Consider the following 19,886-nt stretch of genomic DNA (forward strand, 5'->3'; position numbering starts at 1 on the left):
GACTGCTTTAATACAGGGCTTTTCAACCAGTGGTATGGGTACCACCTGTGGTACATTGGCACCTGGCAGGTGGTACGCAACCATCCTAGAAAAGTGGTAGTGGGGGAGGGGAATGAGCTGAACAGGTGGGAGCACCGCACAAGCCTGAGCGAGAGATGGCTACAGCTGCAGGGCTGTCAGGGCTCAGCGGAAGCGCCAGGATCAGTGCCGCTTTCCAGCTGATCGGCGCTTCTTCGGGGCTGTCAGGGCTCAGCGGAAGCGCCAGGATCAGTGCCAGGCTCCAGCTGGAGCTCAGTACTGATCCTGGCACTTCTGCTGAGCCCTGAAGAAGCACCAATCAGCTGGAGTTCAGCACTGATCCTGGCACTTCCACTGAGCCCAGAAGAAGCGCCGATCAGCTGGAATGTTGCAGCATCTCCAGGGTCTTGTGATTTACATTCAGATGCTTGGCAACTGATTCATATTTATGACAGTCACAGTGTCCCAGGGTCATGTGAAGTGACCAAAACCTGCTGCAACCACCCAGCAGATGGGGGGAATAAAAACCAAACACCCCCCCACCCCCCCTCTGCCAATCCTCAACAGAAATGCTCACAACAATGAAAACCTCGGACAGGAGGAAGAGTGTGGCCGGGCGGGCAGGCAGGTGCCTTGCTCAGCTATGGCTTGGGGGGCACTTTTTTCAGTGCCATTGTAACTTCGAACAGTCACTAAGTGAACTGTTGTAAGTCGAGGACTACTTGTACTTTATCACTTTTTTCCCTTTTTTTTTTTTTTTTTGGTCATCAAGTTTTTGACATCTTGCTAGGCGACTGGTGGTACTTGGATGTTGCCATATCCTAAAAATGGTACCATGGGTGAAAAGGTTGAAAAGCCCTGCTTTAATAAACTCAAGTTAGAGTGCTTGTTCAAATAGTGATTATTCAAAAAGGCTGAATAATCATCATGCCTCTTGCAAGCCACAAAATCAAAATAAAATGCAATATAATCGCTAGCTTAAGCGCATGTACGTTTAATACACGTACATAGTGTGACTATTTCTTATTTCCTATTTTCTGTTATTTATTTTTATATTTAACAGAACAAAGTAGGGAAAAAATCAAAAATTCAAAAAAGAGTGCAAATGTGAATATTAAATATAAGACTTCTTGTGCTGATATATAGTACATGTATTTAAATTTGAATATTTGTCTTTCTAACTTATGGCACATTTGAATTGCTTCCAAATTTCACTTTATATTTCCAGATTATCTGTTACTCTCTCATGCCCGTTGGATTTAACTTTGTTTCCTATGGATACACAGCGTTGCAAAATGCAATTGGAGAGCTGTATGTAAATTACATTTTACATATTTTGCATCTGTCTGTCTGTCTGTCTGTCTGTCTGTCTGTCTGTCTGTCTGTCTGTCTGTCTGTCTGTCTGTCTGTCTATCTATCTATCTATCTATCTATCTATCTATCTATCTATCTCTTATGCTTAATAATTGAATATGCATGTTCAGTATGATGATAAACCTTCAGATCTTCCAATAGTGCACTCTTCTCTTGTAATTGACTCGACTCTACCTTGGTGCCTCTTCTCTTTCCTTCGACCGTTCCCATAATTATAGAATTCTCTAGAGAATAAATATTTGTACAATATATCTGAAATATAATAACGTATGCCTTGAATGAGAATTCTGGGTTGATTCATTTGATCATCCCTTTGTTTCCTTGGCTAGCCATGTATTCTCAGGACTACACAAAAGTATCAAATGCTGTTTCTATCTTGCTTCTTCAAAGCCCAACCTTCAATTTCAAAATGTGTCATAGGGAAACCATTACCTGTGGCACATCATACCATTTGAAGGTTTCATGGTTATATATCAAATACTAGTTTGTGGCATATTCCTTAACTGTTGGTTACTTCAATGTTGACAGCACAATGACATCATTTTTTCTAAGCACGTTCCAAAGCTTGACATGAGGAATATAATCAAATGCATTTCTATAATCAATGAAAACATACCCGCTTCCCTTTGGTATTCTTTGTATGTCACACCATATACTGTATGTGCATTAGCAGTAATGTTTCATATTCCTTGGCCTTTTCTAAGCTTGAACAAGTGGCATCTCCTTTTCCATGATCCTAAGCATTATTTGTTAGCATGTTATATTAAGAATATTGTGCAATAATTTGCACAGTCTGTTCTTTGATATTAGTATGCACAGTAGATTAATCTTTACCATTATGTTGTCCACTATGACATTCTCCAGATTCAATGGCATAGCTTGGTTAGAGCCTTTACTGATTCTTTTTCTGTTGCTTTCCATATTTCTGTACAGGCAATACTTGACCTACAACCATTCGTTCAGGGACTGAACTTACAGTGGTGCTGAACGAATGGTAGTTACATTTGGTTCTTTCAAGACCTTCACAGTCATGTGATTGCAGTCTGTGCACTTGGCAAATGATTAACATTTACAATGTTGCAATGCCTGTGATAATGTGATCATAATTTGCAACCTTCCTTACTGGCTTCTCCAGAAAGGCAATGGGAAAGCCAGCAGGGAAGATCAAAAGTTGCCAGGGTAAGTCTCTTCCACCCTCTGTCCCATCCATGCAACCTTACCTAGTCCCTATGCACTCACACATGCCAGGCATTCATATATCCCATACGTTTTTCCCAACCAGCATCCTAGTGGACTCTCCCTATAGTGGAAAAGCTACTAATCTTAACTTGGGAAGAATAGATGGGCAGCCATAATTCTAATTTATCCAAGACACAAATGCAATTATGTTTTAATGAGGATGGGATCTGATGGGCCATGATGCTGGCAGAGAAACCTGTAAGAAAAAATACTATTTGTGGCACCACACCAACCCATGTGAATTCCAGTCCTAGTTGTGACAAAAACTTTCAAAGTTAATATGCCATAGTGGAAAAAGTGTTTCCAATAAAGAAAGGTTCAAAAACACTTTTAAAATTAGAAATGTATTACTTTGGCATGTGGACCGAAAACCTACACTGCTTCAGATGATCTACTTCCAGGTTCTTTAAGTTAACACTCAGTGTATGTGGAAACAGTGAAAATCTGTAAATGCATTTCAGTACTAATGAGATATGATCAGTATAATAAACACTCTTTAATAATTAATCTGCCAGATTCTTAGACATGGTGGAAGAAAAGCATGCTTGTTTATAATTATTGCATTTTATTACTTTTTACCACATTAACATCATCTTTTTTTCTGTCCAAAACATGTAGTTGGTTACACTACTGATGATTTACGATTTATCTGGCAATCTGGTGATCCTGTTCAACTGGAGAAAATTGCTTTGCCCCAGTTTGATATTAAAAAAGAAGATATTGAATATGGCAACTGTACCAAATACTACAAAGGGACCGGTATATATTTTAATCAATTTATTTGTCCATTCATTACATTAAATGATGATTTATTCATTTATCCTAACATGAAAGGAAGTAAGAGGTTATTAAGTGAATGAACTGATTTTGTCTTGTTGCTTCTGCAGTAAAGCTTGATTCAGGAAATCTGATTTGCAATAACTGTTTTAAATAAAAAATTGTTACACGGTTATAGATAATGCTTTGTTGTGTTCTTTACTAATAGTCTTGATAATTAATACTATTCCAGATTCATGAGACATATAAATTGCCTTCCTAGTCAATATGGACAGATATGTTTGTAACAGAAATGTTCTGATTCACGTGATTCATTAATCACTATAATTCAGTTAACAGCTTCAGCCTCTCTAGGGCAGAGCAGCAAAATGAAGAATTGATTAAATTGTTAATTTTTAATGGGAAAATATTTTTGGCCATACAGATTTATAAGAGCACATAATGGAAGTAAAATCAGTTCTTTCTAAACATAAAAGATAGATGTTTTATTCATCTATCTTATATTTTTTAATATATTTTATTAATTTTTTACAATAACAATCTTTAGTGCTTGGTAAACAACATGTTGTCTGGGTTCATATATTTAACAACAATCAATAATAGTTAATTTCTATGATTCCATAATCAACATACTACCTAAGGATACATTTCCTTGATCTTCTCTTCTTGCAATAATATTTTCCTTTTGCCAACATTGAGTAGATACAATTCTTAGTATTTTCGATACATACAAAGTTAAATGAAAACATTTTCCTAGTGTTTATACAAATAACATCAACATCAGTGTATAGCATCTTTTCTAATCAGCTTATGTTTCATTTGTATTTGTGAAGAGTTATTTTATTAAATCACTATAGGTCCTGTTTTTGAAGTTCTTATTTAAGCTTAATTTCCCCTCAATATTCAAAAGATTCTTGTCAATTATAATTTTCTCAAAATTAATTACATTTAAATGTCCAGACATTTCATTCACAAAAGCCATCCCAGTATTTTTATATTTCTCATTTCATAAAAGAAAAAAAAGCTATACTACTTATAAATCACATCCCTCTTACTATCAGACCCATTTATATCCAAAATTTATTTTTTTAGCCATATTCAAACAAGTGTTTAGTCATGTTTAGTCCATCTGGTAAGTCAAGTCATCTGATCTCTTGAATCTAACCATAGCCTTCTTCTTTTGCCAAAAAGTTTCCGAGTCAATGTGTTCAGCTTGCCAGGGAATTCTTCCTGTATTTTTATAAATGTTGTTAGAAATGGGGAAGATAGATTAGGTGGAGTACCTTTGAGGGGGAGTTTCGCCCATTTATATTCGTTAAAGAGCTTCCACTTTCCTTCTCCCTCAATTTCTCTTTTCATTTTTGTCTCCCAAACTCTAGTGGTTCTCCTGGCATCTCTATAATCCATTTTGTCAGATCTTCTTTCTTGTCCTCTGGTTTATTTTGAAGTTTTGAAAGATGATACTTTTTCCTTTTCCAATATTATAGCAGAATCTTGCAGATTTTTCTTTAGCTGTGCTAAGCTGTAATTCCTTTCATTTGTAGCCTCCATCTTTGGGTCACTTTCCTCTGTTTTGTATTCTATTGTCTGATTTATTTGTTCATTCTTTATCGTTATTTTCTGAGAGTTTTTTAGTTGTGAGTTTAGTTAAAGATGTGCTCATTTATATCATCTAAATTATTTTTAATCTCATCATGATTTGAAACAATTGTCATTTGAATTAGTTGCAACATAGCATACATTTCTTCCTGGAAGATATTTGCCTTGTCTTGAAGTATTACTGCTGCAGATATCTGATGCTCCAGGCTGGGAGTTTCAGAAAAGTATCTTGGGTGTGGTTTCCTACCACTTTTAGTTAAGTATGCAACATCCATTTTATCTTCCCCCTCCAAATAATCTTTCACAGGTACCATAATTCCTGTATATTAGTCTTATCCAACCAACCAGTCTTAAGGTCCAAACAACAAAGTCTTGTATAATTCTTATCTTTATGTATGGCCTTTATAGTCCAATGCATTTCCAATTATCAATCCACCACTAAAAGCAATATTTTATAATGGTTCTTCTGCTCAGGGGTCCTAAAATTAGCAATCAGCCAACATTTTCAGTCCAAAATGTTCAACCACCTAAGAGTAATTCAGGAGCTTCCCCCCTAGAAAAGTAGCCAAAACTCAAGTTTTTTCTTTCTCTACAAACAATTCTTGAGCCTAAAGATCACAGCTCAGTAAGTGTTTATAATCCAAGAATTTTTATAGTTCTTAGTCTGTAGTAAATATCCCAATGTATTCTCTCTCCTCTGTTCCTAGCTGTTTTCTGTTTAGCTTAGAGTCTCTGAGGTTCAAAGGGACAGATTGTTATCTGTTTCTGGACATCTTGTCAGTTTCTGAGCCAAAACAGCTCTAATTTTATACTGTAATCCACCACTAGATGTCAGTAGATATTCATTTTCCAACTATTAAGACAGAAAGTTATTTTCTTGTAATTTCATCAATACTCTTTCAAAGGGAGGATCTTAACAATTTCCACAATTTTCAGGTTTATCCAGACTATAGCTTTATATTAAATTCCATTTCAATATATTTCTGTTCTTCATAAAAAATTAGAGCCGATTCCGTCTATGGGAAGATTTTTGCTTCTTGGGGAACTTTTCCAGGAAATCAGTTGCAAGATAGAAGAGAAAAGATCGATATTTTCACCCAGTTTCCAACACGCTGTTCAAAGTCTATTCTAGTTGGTGTTTTTGGACTTCGGCTGCCGATAGCTTGGGCTAGTCACCAAGGTGTAGCTAGCTTTTCCCCTGTCGGTTTGGAGGGCTTCCCCCGGATCAAACAGATTGACCCCCATCTTTCCGTGATCAATGGAAAGTATCTACCATGCTTTGTAGATGCAAAAATAGGTGTAGGTTTGCCTCCAGCTCATCCCTCCCCTGTTTCCAGCCAACCAGAGTTCACCAAGATGTTTTGGGAACTCTGAGATGTTTGGTGGTAATCCACATATTTCTCAGAGTGCCTGGCCATGCGTTGCTGGTACAATCAGGATCTAACTGCTCTGGTTCCCCCTTCCCTGTTTCCTATCACATACACTTATTGCCCTTTCATCCTTCTCCCCTTCTTCTTTTGATGGTCTTTGTAAGGCCCCAGGCAGAGCTGACACCTTACCATATCTCTGCCTTCCACAACTAGCCACCATTTTGTATCTTTATTATTTCAGACAACTATTGGAGTTAATAGTGGGAAGACACGCACACACATGCACAATACATAAGCACACCTACTGCATAAGAGTCATCTACTGCAATTATTTGTAGTGGGTTGAGAAAAAAACTAGTTATATATTTTATATTGGTATTTTTTTTTCAGAAAACATATTTTAAGAAATATTGGCTCAACTATAGCACTGCTATGTTTCTTTCCTCCTGTTTGTTTTTGATTGTTGCTGGAGAATCGAAAAAATTCATTCACTCACTCCTTGCTGCCATCATCCTTTCTCTTTTAATTTTACTTTTATAGTAGTACAAGCATTCTTTTTTTTCTTCTTAGAAAAATTTGCTAGCTGGCAAGCCTTTTGTTGCTGTGCACAATGCAAAACATTGTATTGGCAGTGCCTTCATTCCTGTCAAAGTATTTTTCTAGCCAATTAGGCATCAACCTTTTACCTTAGAACTAAAGCATCCACTGGCATATCAGAAGGGTAAATTGAATGACTTTATGTTGCTCTTACTTGCAGTATAGTCCCAAAATGGTGCCTGATGAATTGAGGTCACATTATTATTCACACTTTCAGTTAAATGTTATTTAGCTGCAGCTTGGGCTGCCAGTACTTCTTTTTCCAAAAATAGGCTTAATTAGGATAGGCTGAGAATTGGTTAAAGCTTCAAGTAAATTAAAATAAAAAGTTAAAGTGACATGCATCAATAAACCCAAGTGACTTAGTGGAATTTGCTAAAGCATTTAGAACTTTGTATTGTTATTTTCTCCAAAGGCTATTACACATGTGTAGAAGTGATCTTCACTCTGAGAAGACAAGTTGGCTTTTACATGATGGGTGTCTATGCTCCTACACTGCTAATTGTTGTGCTTTCATGGTTATCATTCTGGATAAATCCTGATGCAAGTGCTGCAAGAGTACCATTGGGTAATCTATGTTTCTGATATTGTCAGCACCACTTAATGTTACATATCCATTTGCAGTTGGCTCAGTAACAAGACATATCATGGATACTGAAAGCAACTGTGTTCTCATAGCATGTTCTTCACTGTCATCCCAATCTTCTCTTTTTCAGTTCCATATTTGTTGCCTCCACTTTTTAAACGACAAGAACTCTAGCCTTTAAGCAAATTGTTCCTGTTATCCACTCATTATATCACCAGGGACGTATATGAGTACAACAGTGAGTAGAAAACTGAAAGGGGTGTAAGTTTTGTCTGGGAATGGAATAATGGATTATTGATATCTAAAGAACCAGAAAAATAGGTTGTTTTTACAAGATATGGTTCTATATATTTATGGACTTTCAAAATGCTATAATGTTAACTACTGAATAGAATGATATACAAATAGAATGTTTCATGAATCTCACAGAGAACTTTTCCTCATTTTTATTTTCTCTAATTATGTGTTAGAAAACAGACCTAACCCTAGCTAAAGGTGATCTTGGAAAAAGCAAGTTGCCTTTTGAGTTCTTCCAAACAACAACTTATCTGATAGCTGGAGATAAATAATAGCACTGCTGACTTACTGGGACAGAAGGCAAAATGCAGGAGGACATGAAAATAATGACCATCTTCTTCTCAGCTCTCATTATTTTATTTTATGAGAGTGAGCAAATATTTGTACAAGACCAGTATCCTTAATGGATTATGTTATGACTTTAAATCACTGGCAGCTACCTTATAATATGGCTGGCAATGGTGCTTAATATAAAATCTAGGTAGTAGATTTCTCATGGCAGCTATGAACCTTCCTGTAACAATGTAAGATAAATGGCCCTCCAAAAAAAACCCTCACAGAATGGATCTTCTGCTGAAAACAGGCTTTAACATTTCTTGATCAGTTTGTAGAGTCTTGAAACAGTATCCCAAAGAAATAAGTTTTAGTAGGTTTAATTTTCATATACAGTATGAGAGCCAGAACTAATCCTATTTTTACATTGATCCTCTTTGCAGTCTATTTTCAATTTAGCTAATTCTTCCTTCAGAAAGAAAATAAAATCCAGTCTGATCATAGATGTTTTGGATTTTTTTGATAGTACTAAATTTTGATTTCAGAGCAAAGCTGCCACTATTTCAACTATTTAGGAGATTAGATAGATAGGCAGGCAGGCAGGCAGACAGACAGACAGACAGACAGACAGACAGATACAGGGCTTTTTTTCTCATAGAACACCCAGAAAGGAGTTCCGGCACCTTTTTGGGATGGAACCTTGTAGGGTAGGCAAGGTGGGTTGTATGACGTGTGTGAGTTCCGGCACCTTTTTTTTTTTTTTTTTTTAGAAAAAAAGCACTGGATAGATAGATAGATAGATAGATAGATAGATAGATAGATAGATAGATAGATAGATAGATAGATAGATAGATAGATAGATAGATAGATAGATGGTAAGTAGAAAGTTAGATCTCACTTGAAATGTATTGTGTGATCTGATTCTTTCCGTCATTGTGAGATTGATATTTTCACTCTAAATTGTAGATAAATAGAAACCAGCTGCATTCTCATGTTCTTCGGGTATGTTGAACTGCTGTTTGCAGAAATGCTAGCTAGTATGTCCCAAGAAATGATGCTACTAGAACAGGATTCCTATGTTATCATACGTCTAAAATTTTTGTGTTATAATAATCGTGAAAAGACACTTTCTCCCCGTAAAGAAGTTATCTTATGTATTAAAGTTTCTATTACTAGATAAATTTATTTGAAAAATCTAAAAAGATACTACATGTTTTAGTCATCAGGTTTGACTAACGATGTAACGGACGTCCGTTTAGGCATACAGACACTGACACTCAGTTGCCAAGTTACTCCATATTTTTATGATATCTAGCATTCCATTTGATTGGCAGTCTGCAAATTTATGGTAAGAAAAGATTATATCAGCAAAACAATATGTGTCATGATAAATAGAGTTGTTAGTAACCAAGAGAAACCCTTTCCAGCTGTTAGTGCTATATATGTACTCAGGATGATTATGTATCAATTTATTTAATCAGTTCCATAACTCACCCTATACATTCATATTCATCTCCGTGACATATGTGGTACATCAACAACTTCTATTTCCTTTGAGGAAATATCATCATTTAGAAAGTGCTGTAAAATGTTTTAAGGTTAGCAAAGTGGAAAATGGTTAGCAGTGCAACAACATTGCAATTACATAGTATATTGTTGGATTTTTATTTCTCTTAGGCATTTTTTCAGTGCTCAACTTGGCATCAGAATGTACTACCCTTGCTGCTGAACTCCCCAAAGTGTCTTACGTGAAGGCCTTAGATGTATGGCTGATTGCATGCCTTCTATTTGGATTTGCTTCATTGGTTGAGTATGCAGTGGTCCAAGTCATGCTGAACAATCCAAAACGAATTGAAGCTGAAAAAGCAAAGATTGCTAAGGTAGAGCAAGCAGAAGGGAAAGGTGGAAATGTTGCAAAAAAGAATACTGTGAATGGCACAGGTACCCCAGTGCACATCAGTACTTTACAGGTAAGAGTACTACCTAACATACTTGGTATGTTATTAAATTATCCAACTTCAGTTCTTGATCCTGTAATGGTTGATGTCAAATAGGTGCTAGCCTGAAGATTTTATCTAACCAGCATTCCTACCCTTCGAGATCAGCTATACCTTGATCACTAATGGATCTGCTAGCTGAGGGTGATATAATTTACAGTAGTCCAGTATGTAAGTAGAGGCACTTGGCTAAATAAAATTACCTTGAAATAAAACCAGATTTTATGAGTCCCTATAATTGTGGTCGTCAACAATGTGTCTTTTTAAATTTGCTATTAATTGAAGGATAGGGAAGTTATGATATTCAGAATAATCATGTATTTCAGAAATGGAAATTATGTACCTTCATTAATAGAATGCATTGCTTTGTTTTATTTTATTATTTTTATCCTGCATTTATTATTTTTACAAACATCCCAAAATGGTGAATATGTACAACGTTTTCCTCACAACAACAACCCTGTGAAGTGGGTTGGGCTGAGAGAGACTGCTCCATGGTCATCCAACTGGCTTTCTATTAGTAAATTAAATTATACACTATTGCTATTCAGAATATTAGATGTAATATTAAAAAAATATTTAGGTACAAAAATTACAATTGCTTAGTTTTGGCTGACAATCAGGAAAATATATATTTTAGATATCGTTAGAATTTTTTAGAAAAGTAACCTGTTCCATGCATAGAAAAAGATGGAAAAAGATTTAATTATCTATCACTCTCTAGTGATATTTTATGGGATCATCAGCATCCATAATGTATTATATTTCTCCAACAAAACATATATGTAAGATGCTTTTCTGAATTGAACTGATAGATCCATATTTAATGTTGCATTTTAATTTAAAAATATAAATATACTTTACTTCTGAAATACAGAAAATTGTCTTTGTTAACATTTTTCTATTGTCTGGATTTTTATAGTTCAAATAGAGTTTCCTAACATATAAAAAGTATGAGGTTTCTGCATGTACTGTAAGTGCCCATATGATCAAGTTATTTCCCTTTGAAATTGAAGCTTGAAATTATTCCCATTTTTCAGGTCAACTGAATCTGTTTCTATTCTCACCTTATTGGATAAGAAATTTATGTTTATCAGAAAGCAAACAGTTATTTTTTCTTATCTGCGAACAATGCCTGAATAGAGTTGAATCTGCATTTCTTTGGCTGAATCCACATTGTTTAATTATATTCTTTATAAAATCTTTGTTATTAATGCCTCTCTTGATATCCCTCTTATAGCTAACTATTAGAACTATCCTTAAAGGAACTTTTAAGGAAAGAATCAAAAGAGCAATCTGCTTGCAAAGTAGTTCAGTCCATCTGCAAGAAGGTTATAATTCTTTAACACTGACAAATGTTGATTCATAAAGATATACTGCCCTTCAGTCTGGAGGATCTTTCTGTATGGAGTTCAATTATGCTCTTATTTAAACTTTGAATACTTCTCCTCCAAGAATTTAAAATATTTTGTTTAAAAGCTTTCCAGATAAATGGTTGTCACAAATTTTTATAAGCATCTTCTAGAGCAGTCTTCTTCAGCGTAGGCTGAAGGCTTATATCAGCCTCTCCTAATATGGCTAGAAGGCCTGGTAGGAGTTATAATAAATTATTGCCACTGTTTAAATGTTTAAACAGGCATAGGTAGTCCTCAACTTATAACCATAGTGACTATTTGAAGTTACAATAATGCTGAAAAAGTGAGTTATGACCGTTTTTCACACTTACAACAATTGCAGCATCCCTGTGGTCACATGATTAAAATTCAGATGCTTGGTACTTGGCATGTGTTTATGACAGTTGCAATGTCCCAGAGTCATGTAATCACCTTTTGCAACCTTCTGACAAGCAAAGTCAATGGGGAAGCTAGACTCACTAAACAACTGTGTTACTAACTTAACAACTGCAATGATTCACTTAACGGTGACAAGAAAAGTTGTAAAATGGGCCAAAACTCACATAACAATTGTCTTGTTTAGCAATGGAAATTTTGGGGTCAATTGTGGTTGTACATCGAAGACTACCTTTATTGTCTGAAACAAAAACATCACTAGACAAGACATTCTTTTTTATCAGAGATTCTTCCAACAATGAAGTTGCAGTTTCTACCATTTTAACATATCTTGTTTAACTTCATTCCAGTCTTAGCAGTTATTTAGAAATAGGATACAATTCATATTTTTATCATAGTGATACCCAGATATTTTACATTCTTCTCAATCTTAAACCTTAAATCAATCAATTTTGATTGATCTTTTATTTTCATATTTTTGCTAACTTCTTTGTTTTCTGTTTTCTAATCTTGAAACCTACTAATGCATCAAATTCTTTGAAATTCTACCTTAATATTTCAATTCCTGTATAAAGGATCTTCCAGAATCAACATCAAGTCATCTGTAACAGTCCTTAACTTATGTTTTTTTAAAAAAATCCTTATTCCCACAATCTTTTCATCTTGTCTTATATCCCTTTTCAGTATTTCAAGAACCAAAATAAACAAAAGAGGAGACAGTCAGCATTCCTGTCTTGTTTCATTTTTGTACCTCACAGTTTTGCTAGATCTCCATTATCAATTATTTGTGTTTTCTGTGAAATGCAAATTGATCTTACCCATTTTATAACATTCTCTCCATAATTCAGATCCTCCAAAATCTTGAACAGAAAAGCCCAGTTCAAATTGTGAAAATCAGTGTGGCTGGTTTTTCATACACATTGCTTCATATACTGTATTTCAAAATGTCCAACATTTAAAGGATATTTCTAACATTGTCCTTTAACTATATTTTTGGTAAAAGCCTACACAGATCCTCATGAATAATTCTTGCAAAATTATTTTCATTCTATCCGCTACAATCATTATGAACAATTTGTAGTGATAGTCATTAATTAATAATTATATAGGCCTCTGAGGGAAATGGGAAGTTAAGAAATACAAAGATAGATAGATAGATAGATAGATAGATAGATAGATAGATAGATAGATAGATAGATAGATAGATAGATAGATAGATAGATAGATAGATAGATAGATAGATAGATAGATCATTTCTTGTAAAGTCAAATCTTGTTCCTCTTTGATATTAATACTATATTGGGCTCTTTCCAACTCTCTTTCCAACTTTCCTCCCCGTAGGATAGAGTTCATAGTGTTTTCCAAAGGTTATAAAAGTTCATCCTCAAAATGTTTATAATAAGAACCTGATCATCCATTTGGTCCAGGAACATTTCCTAGTTTAGCCTTTCTTTAGCCTCAGAAAGTTCCCTTATTGTTATAGGTTATTCGTAATCTTTTCTGTTCTTCTGTAATAATTGTAAATTTTATTTATTGAGATACCAATCTGTTTTCTCTAAAGGGATGTCACTTCCTTTACACAAGTTAGAATAATATCAATAAAATGCTTTTTGTACGGTCCTGTAATACAGTATCTTTCTCTTGTAAATTTCAATATTTTCTTTTTTATTTTTGTAATCTATTTGTTAACCATTTCCCTGAATTATTTGCAAACTCAAAATATTTTTGCTTTATATAATTCATTATTGATTTAATTTTCTCCTGTCTGTATCTCTGAGGTATAGTATTTCAAAGAATGGAGCCACTATGCAGAAGAGCTCTGGCTAGCCTATCCCCATACATGTACTGTATGGTATCTAATATTCTGTCTTTGAATTTTTTTTAACATACCGAGTTTCCATTTTTACTGAGCTCCTCCTCATGAATTCAAGATTTACTTTCAGGTTAGCTATAGCTAGTAATGCTTTTTATATTTATTAAAATGAGATAATATAAATAAATTAATATCAGGAACACTATCCCCTTATACTAAATTCTAATTTAGATTCCCCCCCCCTAAAATTAGATATTGGAGATGGATTTGGAAGTGATAAATAAAAGACAGAATGAGATAATGGTGGATAAAAATGTGATGGTGGGATAGAATAATGAACTGTATGGTAAGGAATGAAATGAAAATCTTTCTAATAGGTCTCATTTCTCACAGTATAAAGAAAGACCTGAATTTCTTGTAACACTACATATATTAACTAGGTCATTAATGCAAAATGTCTGTATCACATGTAACTATTGCTGTGTAAATGTTAGCATTTATAAGTAACTCAGTCTCTCACATTTCCTTTCAGTATTTATTCTTTGTCTTGTTTCTGATAACTCTGTGTCTGTGTTTCTATGCATGTATATAAGTAATATTTTTTTAGAACAATATATGTATCAGTTGATGTGGAGTATTGTCTATGAACATTTAGGCAATATTAAAATTTCTGTTCTGGCTGCTTTCTATTAATCTATATTACCACTAATTTGGTTTATGCAGTGTTACTATAATAATGCATACAAATAAGTGAGAGATATCTTCTAAGACTCAGGAGTCATTTGAAGAGCAGGTGGCAGTTTTGATTAGGAGACCCTCTGCATAATTCTATCTTATGTGCCATTTATAGCCATTGCTAGAACAAGAAGACTCATTTACAATCACTCAGGCATTGCTCAGTCCCAGGTGCCCAAAATGTTGGGGGCCGCTATTCTAGAATGTAGCAGTTCAAGTAGTTCCCATTTTGCCTGAGAAACACCACTACTGCAAGAGCCACACTGGTTACCAGTTGACTTCAAGATGATAGTTGTCATGCTTAAAGTCCGACACCATTCAAGAACTGGTTATCTACAGGATCATATTCTGCCAATGGTTTCTGCCTATATAATAAGATCGAGCAAGGAAAAGATCATTCAAGTCACATTCTTCCGGTATTTCCTCAAGACAACAAGAGGTGTAGTGTTCTTCTTTCTTGGAATAGTGTTCCACTTGAGCACTGGCATTCGGGAAAGTTGCCATGACCTACCTGCTCCAGAAAGCCTTTGGAGATTAAGAATATAGCATTTCCCTTTCCTAAGTACAGTAAGTGATAGTTGATCTTGGATTTGTGGGTTATTTATTGTTTTTTTTCTCTTTCTTTTAATGTTCTCTATTTTATTTTATATTATTGGAAGCTGATCAGAGCCTTATTTGGGAAGGGGAGAACTGTGTCACATATAAATTGGAAAGCAAATATATTTTGAAGAGCTGTGGTAGCGCAGTGGTTAGAATGCAGTGTTGCAGGTTCACTGCTAGGAATTTGATTCTAATTGGTTCAAGATTGATTCAGTCCTCCATCCTTCTGAGGTTGGTGAAATGAGGACCTATATTGTTGGGAGCAATATGCTGACTCTGTAAACTGCCTAGAGAGGGCAATAAAGCACTGTGAAGCAGTATATAAGTGCTATTGCTATTGCTGTTGCTATTGAATAACATTCCTTTCACATTTTGCTCCAATATTTGCATAGCTACTTGTAGTTAGACACTGTAGTGTTGCAAATAAAATTGAGAATACTTAGTCTATATATTTTTTTCCCCTAAAGATGCTTTTCAAGGAAAAAAGCAAGAAAATCCCGTTGTCTTTTGAAAAGCACCTTTGGGACAACCATGATTGAAAATCTCCATAGACATATCCTTTCTCTCTACATTAAAGTTCTGTTTAATGCAAGGACCCATTTCAATCCCACATTTTAAGAAAGCAGAACTCTTGGAGATGATTTCCTCCAACAGGAACTTTTATTAAAAATAGTTGATAGCAGGCATATTAAACAAGATCTGAGGGATTCCTTTGCAGATCGATACTTTAAAGTGTCCCCAAGCAAACCCCACCCCACAGTTCATCCAGACAGTTCAAACCGGCCAATCCCCAGGTGTTAAGTGCATCGTGGGAAAGGGGAGATAACATCGGTCCAGCTCTAGTCGTAGCGCACTGTTCAAGCAGCCCTTCGCACCTCCTTTTGAGAACAGAGAAATAAGCCAGGCTCCAAAGGTTGTATTTCTTCCCCCCCTTTTCCTAGCTGACAGGTTAGGGAGAAGAAAGTTCAGAGAGAGATACAGTGCAGGAAGCAAATTGTTACATTGCAGCGGGCAGCAGACACAGAAGCAATAAACGAAGCAAAATGTTACATTGTAGCAAATAGAGGAAGGGAAAACAATAACCCCGCAGGAACATCCCCCCTCCCCCTTGGGAGTATGGCACAACCCAGGGGAAGGTGAGATTTGTTTTTAGGTCAGAGGGGATAGGTAGAAATGAAATAGGAATGGGTTCCGACATCCTGCCCCCCTTAAAAATAAGAGAGATCCACCTGTAGAGAAAACAAAACAGGTATAGAGGTTAGTCTGGTTTGTTGGGATATTCTGTATGAAACGTCTTTAGCAGTTTAGGTGCTCTGACATGACGTTTATGGACCCATTTGTTTTGTGAGGAGGGAAGGTGTTTCCATGCTACTAGGTATTGAGTTGCCCTGTGATACTTGCTAGAATCTAGGATTTCTTTTATCTTGAAGTGTTGTTCTCCTTCATCCATGATTGGAGATGGTGGGGGGGATTTTTGGTCGTAAGGGCGACTGTTGTTCTTGTTTCAGGAAGCTGCAGTGAAAAATTGGGTCTATTTGCATGAGGGTTTTGGGTAGTTCTAATTCTACTATTACTGGGTTTATGATTCTTTTAATTGGAAAAGGTCCTATATATTTTGGCCCCAGTTTTTTACAGGGCTGTAGGGATTTTAGGTATTTTGTAGACAAATATACCATTTCTCTTACAATGAATGGTATAGGTTCGACTCTTTTTTTATCCGCTTGTGCTTTGTACGCTTGCCTAGCTTCGTCTAAGGCTTTCCTAACCACTGGCCAGATGTTTTGTAATTGTGATATCCCTTCTTTCAGCAATGGGATTGCCAGTTTGTTTGGGGTCAGTTCTGGCATAGAGTTAAAACTTTGACCAGTGGTTACTTGAAAGGGAGTGTAGCCTGTGCTGGAGTGGACTGCGTTATTGTAAGCAACTTCTGCGAAAGGGAGTAGGTCCGTCCAATTCGTTTGCTGGAAATTAATAAAGCACCTTAAGTATTGCTCAAGTACTGAGTTTGAACCTTCTGTCTGTCCATTGCATTGAGGATGATGACTAGATGACAGTCCCTGAATGGTTCCTAAGAGGGGTAAAAATTCCTTCCAAAGTTCTGATGTAAATTGCACTCCCCTATCAGATATGATGTGTTGGGGTGCCCCATGCAGTCTGTAGATGTGCTGCAAGAATAGTTTCGCTAAGGTTTTTGCAGTGGGAATCCTTTGGCAAGGGATAAAGTGCACTTGTTTGGAAAACAGGTCCGTAACCACCCAGATGACAGTGTTTCCATTGCTTTCTGGTAATTCCACTATAAAATCCATGGATATTTCTTTCCAGGGGGCTGAGTACAGCCCCCACTGCCACATTACTTGCATCCGCCTGTATTACGAAAGGCTTATCCGTGTCTGGGTGCCTCAGTACGGGTTCGGCGGAAAAGAGTCTCTTTAACCTCTCCAACACCGCTTGGCATTCCATTGTCCATTTTAGTGGCTGGCTGGGTTTCACTGAGGATTCATGTACTGAAGAGATGTATAAAATGAGTTTCTCCATATGTAGTAATATGTGGAGAATAGCAATAGCACTTAGACATATACTGCATCATAGTGGTTTATAGAGTCAGCATATTGCCCCCAATAATCTGGATTCTCACTTTAGCAACCTTGGAAGGATGGAAAGCTGAGACAATCTTGAGCTGGTCAGAATCGAAGTCCTGGCAATAAGCAGGTCAGCCTATAAAAATGCATTCTAGCCACTGTGCCACCCCAGCTCTTTATGTGTATGTGCTGGTTTTGCTTCAGCTACTGGTTGGTAAAAGTGTGTATTTGTGCTGTGGATAGTATCCAACATTGTGCAACAATATGCAATACATTTGTACAATGCAACTTCTATCTTCTTTCCTCCTACATCTATTTAAAACATGTTCTGAAAGTGAATTTTATGGAATAACTTTTGAATGCATGAAGGAAGGTGAAACATTAAAAAATTGCTCTCATTATTCTATCACAGAGTATTTCAGTTAACAGAAAAATAGATATTGTAAGGACCCACCCCACTTTGCATCTTAAGAAGATAGAATTCTTGGAATATTTCTTCCAACAGGCATCTTTATTAAGAGAAAATGGTTGCAGGCGTTCTAGACAGGACCTGGGGCCCAAGTCCTCCCATTCAAGGTTTTAAGTGGTCCCAAGCAGCCCAGCCCAGCCCACCATCCTTCCAGCGACAATCCCAGGCGTTACATTTCCACCCCCTTTTCCTCACGGCCGGCGGAAGGGAGACTTCAGAGAGGAGTACATGAAAGGTGATGGGCCCTATTGTTATGGTTAGTCCTTTTGGTGATATCCACATTCAGTCCCTGTGAAGTTGTACGAAGGAAGTGAGAGCCATAAAACCCCTTTGCTCATCCCCCTTCCCCTTCGTAGTATGACAGAATCCAGAGAGGGCAGAAATGGAGTTTTCCATAGTCGATAACTAGAGATGAAATATAATTGGATTCTGACAGATATTTTTCAATATATTATCCATTTTACATATTTAACATTTATTATCTTTCATCATTTGTGCAGTTTCCATATTCTTCTCATTAATATTACTGAAAATGTATTTTTAATCCATGCTGTAATTGATTGATAAACATAATTTGTAGTCAGACCTGAGTATATGAGACTTTATTAACATGCAATTTAATTAGCTTTATACTAACAGAACTCTTGTATGTTTGATAATGATGATTTAGGATAACCAGGAAAATATATTCAGCTGGAAGTCCATGCTAGATGGAATCTGAATGGAACTGGATATTTTTTAAAGAGTTTATGTAACATATTTAATAATATAATTTATATCAGTTTATAAAGCATATTCTAAAAAAACAAATTATTTAATTGAGAAATATTTCAAGTTATGGTATTAAACAAGATGGAGATCCTGTCAGTGTAGCACTCATCTTTGGTAGGAACCCAGTCTGTGCTGGAGGTAATGTTGGAATTCCTTCAGTTTTACTGTAAGTGCTGGGGGATTTTAGTCTCCATGTCTTTATGGCAGGGTCAAGAAGGTCCCAGAATGTCATGGTCTCCAGTGCAACAGTGAGCTTGTCCCAGGTAACCATGAGTGTGATCCATGCAGATAGAAAATATTGGATCATGTTTTTGCTTCAGAAAAGTTATATCATCTGAATGAGAAAGCAGTTGAGCCATGGTGGAGCAGTGGTTAGAATGCAGTACTTGCTGCAAGCTAGCTTACTGCTCACTCCAGGAGTTCGATTCTGAATGGCTCAAGGTTGACTCAGCCTTCCATCCTTCCAAGGTCAGTAAAATGAGGACCCAGATTGGCAATATGCTGACTCTGTAAACTGCTTAGAGAGGACTGTAAAGCGATATATAAGTCTAAGTGCTATTGCTATTGCTATTCCATCAAGTACAAACGGAGTGTTGGAGCATAGAAGGGTGCTTGATGAGCTTTCCCCTAAGAGTCACTTTCTGTTTGTAGATTTCAAGATACTCTTTAGTTTATTGAGGAGTTTCAAAAGATAACGAGGAACAAACAGTGCCAACAATGGTAGCTGAGACACAAAAAGTGAATTTCAATTTGAGTAAGAACTCAGTGTTTGATCCTTCAATGTGGTGGTAAGGATAGTGAAGTGCTTGTGCTTCTTCACTCTGTATCAATGGTGGTGGTTTCGGTTAAGGTTACTTCAACCTTTTTAAGCAGGAACTTGACTTCTGTATTGCTCCTAAAGAAACCTTGGTTGATAACATTGTTCAAATTTGCCAGTCTTGATTCTTGGGCAAGGTTTGAAATAGTGTCCTGGACAGTGTCTTGTAGTGTCATCTGGATTCT

General features: G+C 36.2%; 1 protein-coding gene across 1 annotated transcript in view; it reads left to right on the forward strand.

Moving 5' to 3' along the window:
• Nucleotides 1–19,886, forward strand: part of GLRB (glycine receptor beta) — a 64,482-nt gene that overhangs the window by 42,111 nt on the left and 2,485 nt on the right. The window contains exons 6-9 of the mRNA XM_015819339.1: nt 1,247–1,329; nt 3,250–3,390; nt 7,390–7,542; nt 9,808–10,100. Of these exons, the coding sequence (XP_015674825.1) occupies nt 1,247–1,329; nt 3,250–3,390; nt 7,390–7,542; nt 9,808–10,100 (670 nt within the window). The remainder of the gene's footprint in view (nt 1–1,246; nt 1,330–3,249; nt 3,391–7,389; nt 7,543–9,807; nt 10,101–19,886) is intronic.

Source organism: Protobothrops mucrosquamatus, unplaced genomic scaffold, assembly GCF_001527695.2.
Source record: "Protobothrops mucrosquamatus isolate PMUCROS unplaced genomic scaffold, P.Mucros_1.0 scaffold901, whole genome shotgun sequence".
Taxonomy (NCBI): Eukaryota; Metazoa; Chordata; class Lepidosauria; order Squamata; family Viperidae; genus Protobothrops; species Protobothrops mucrosquamatus.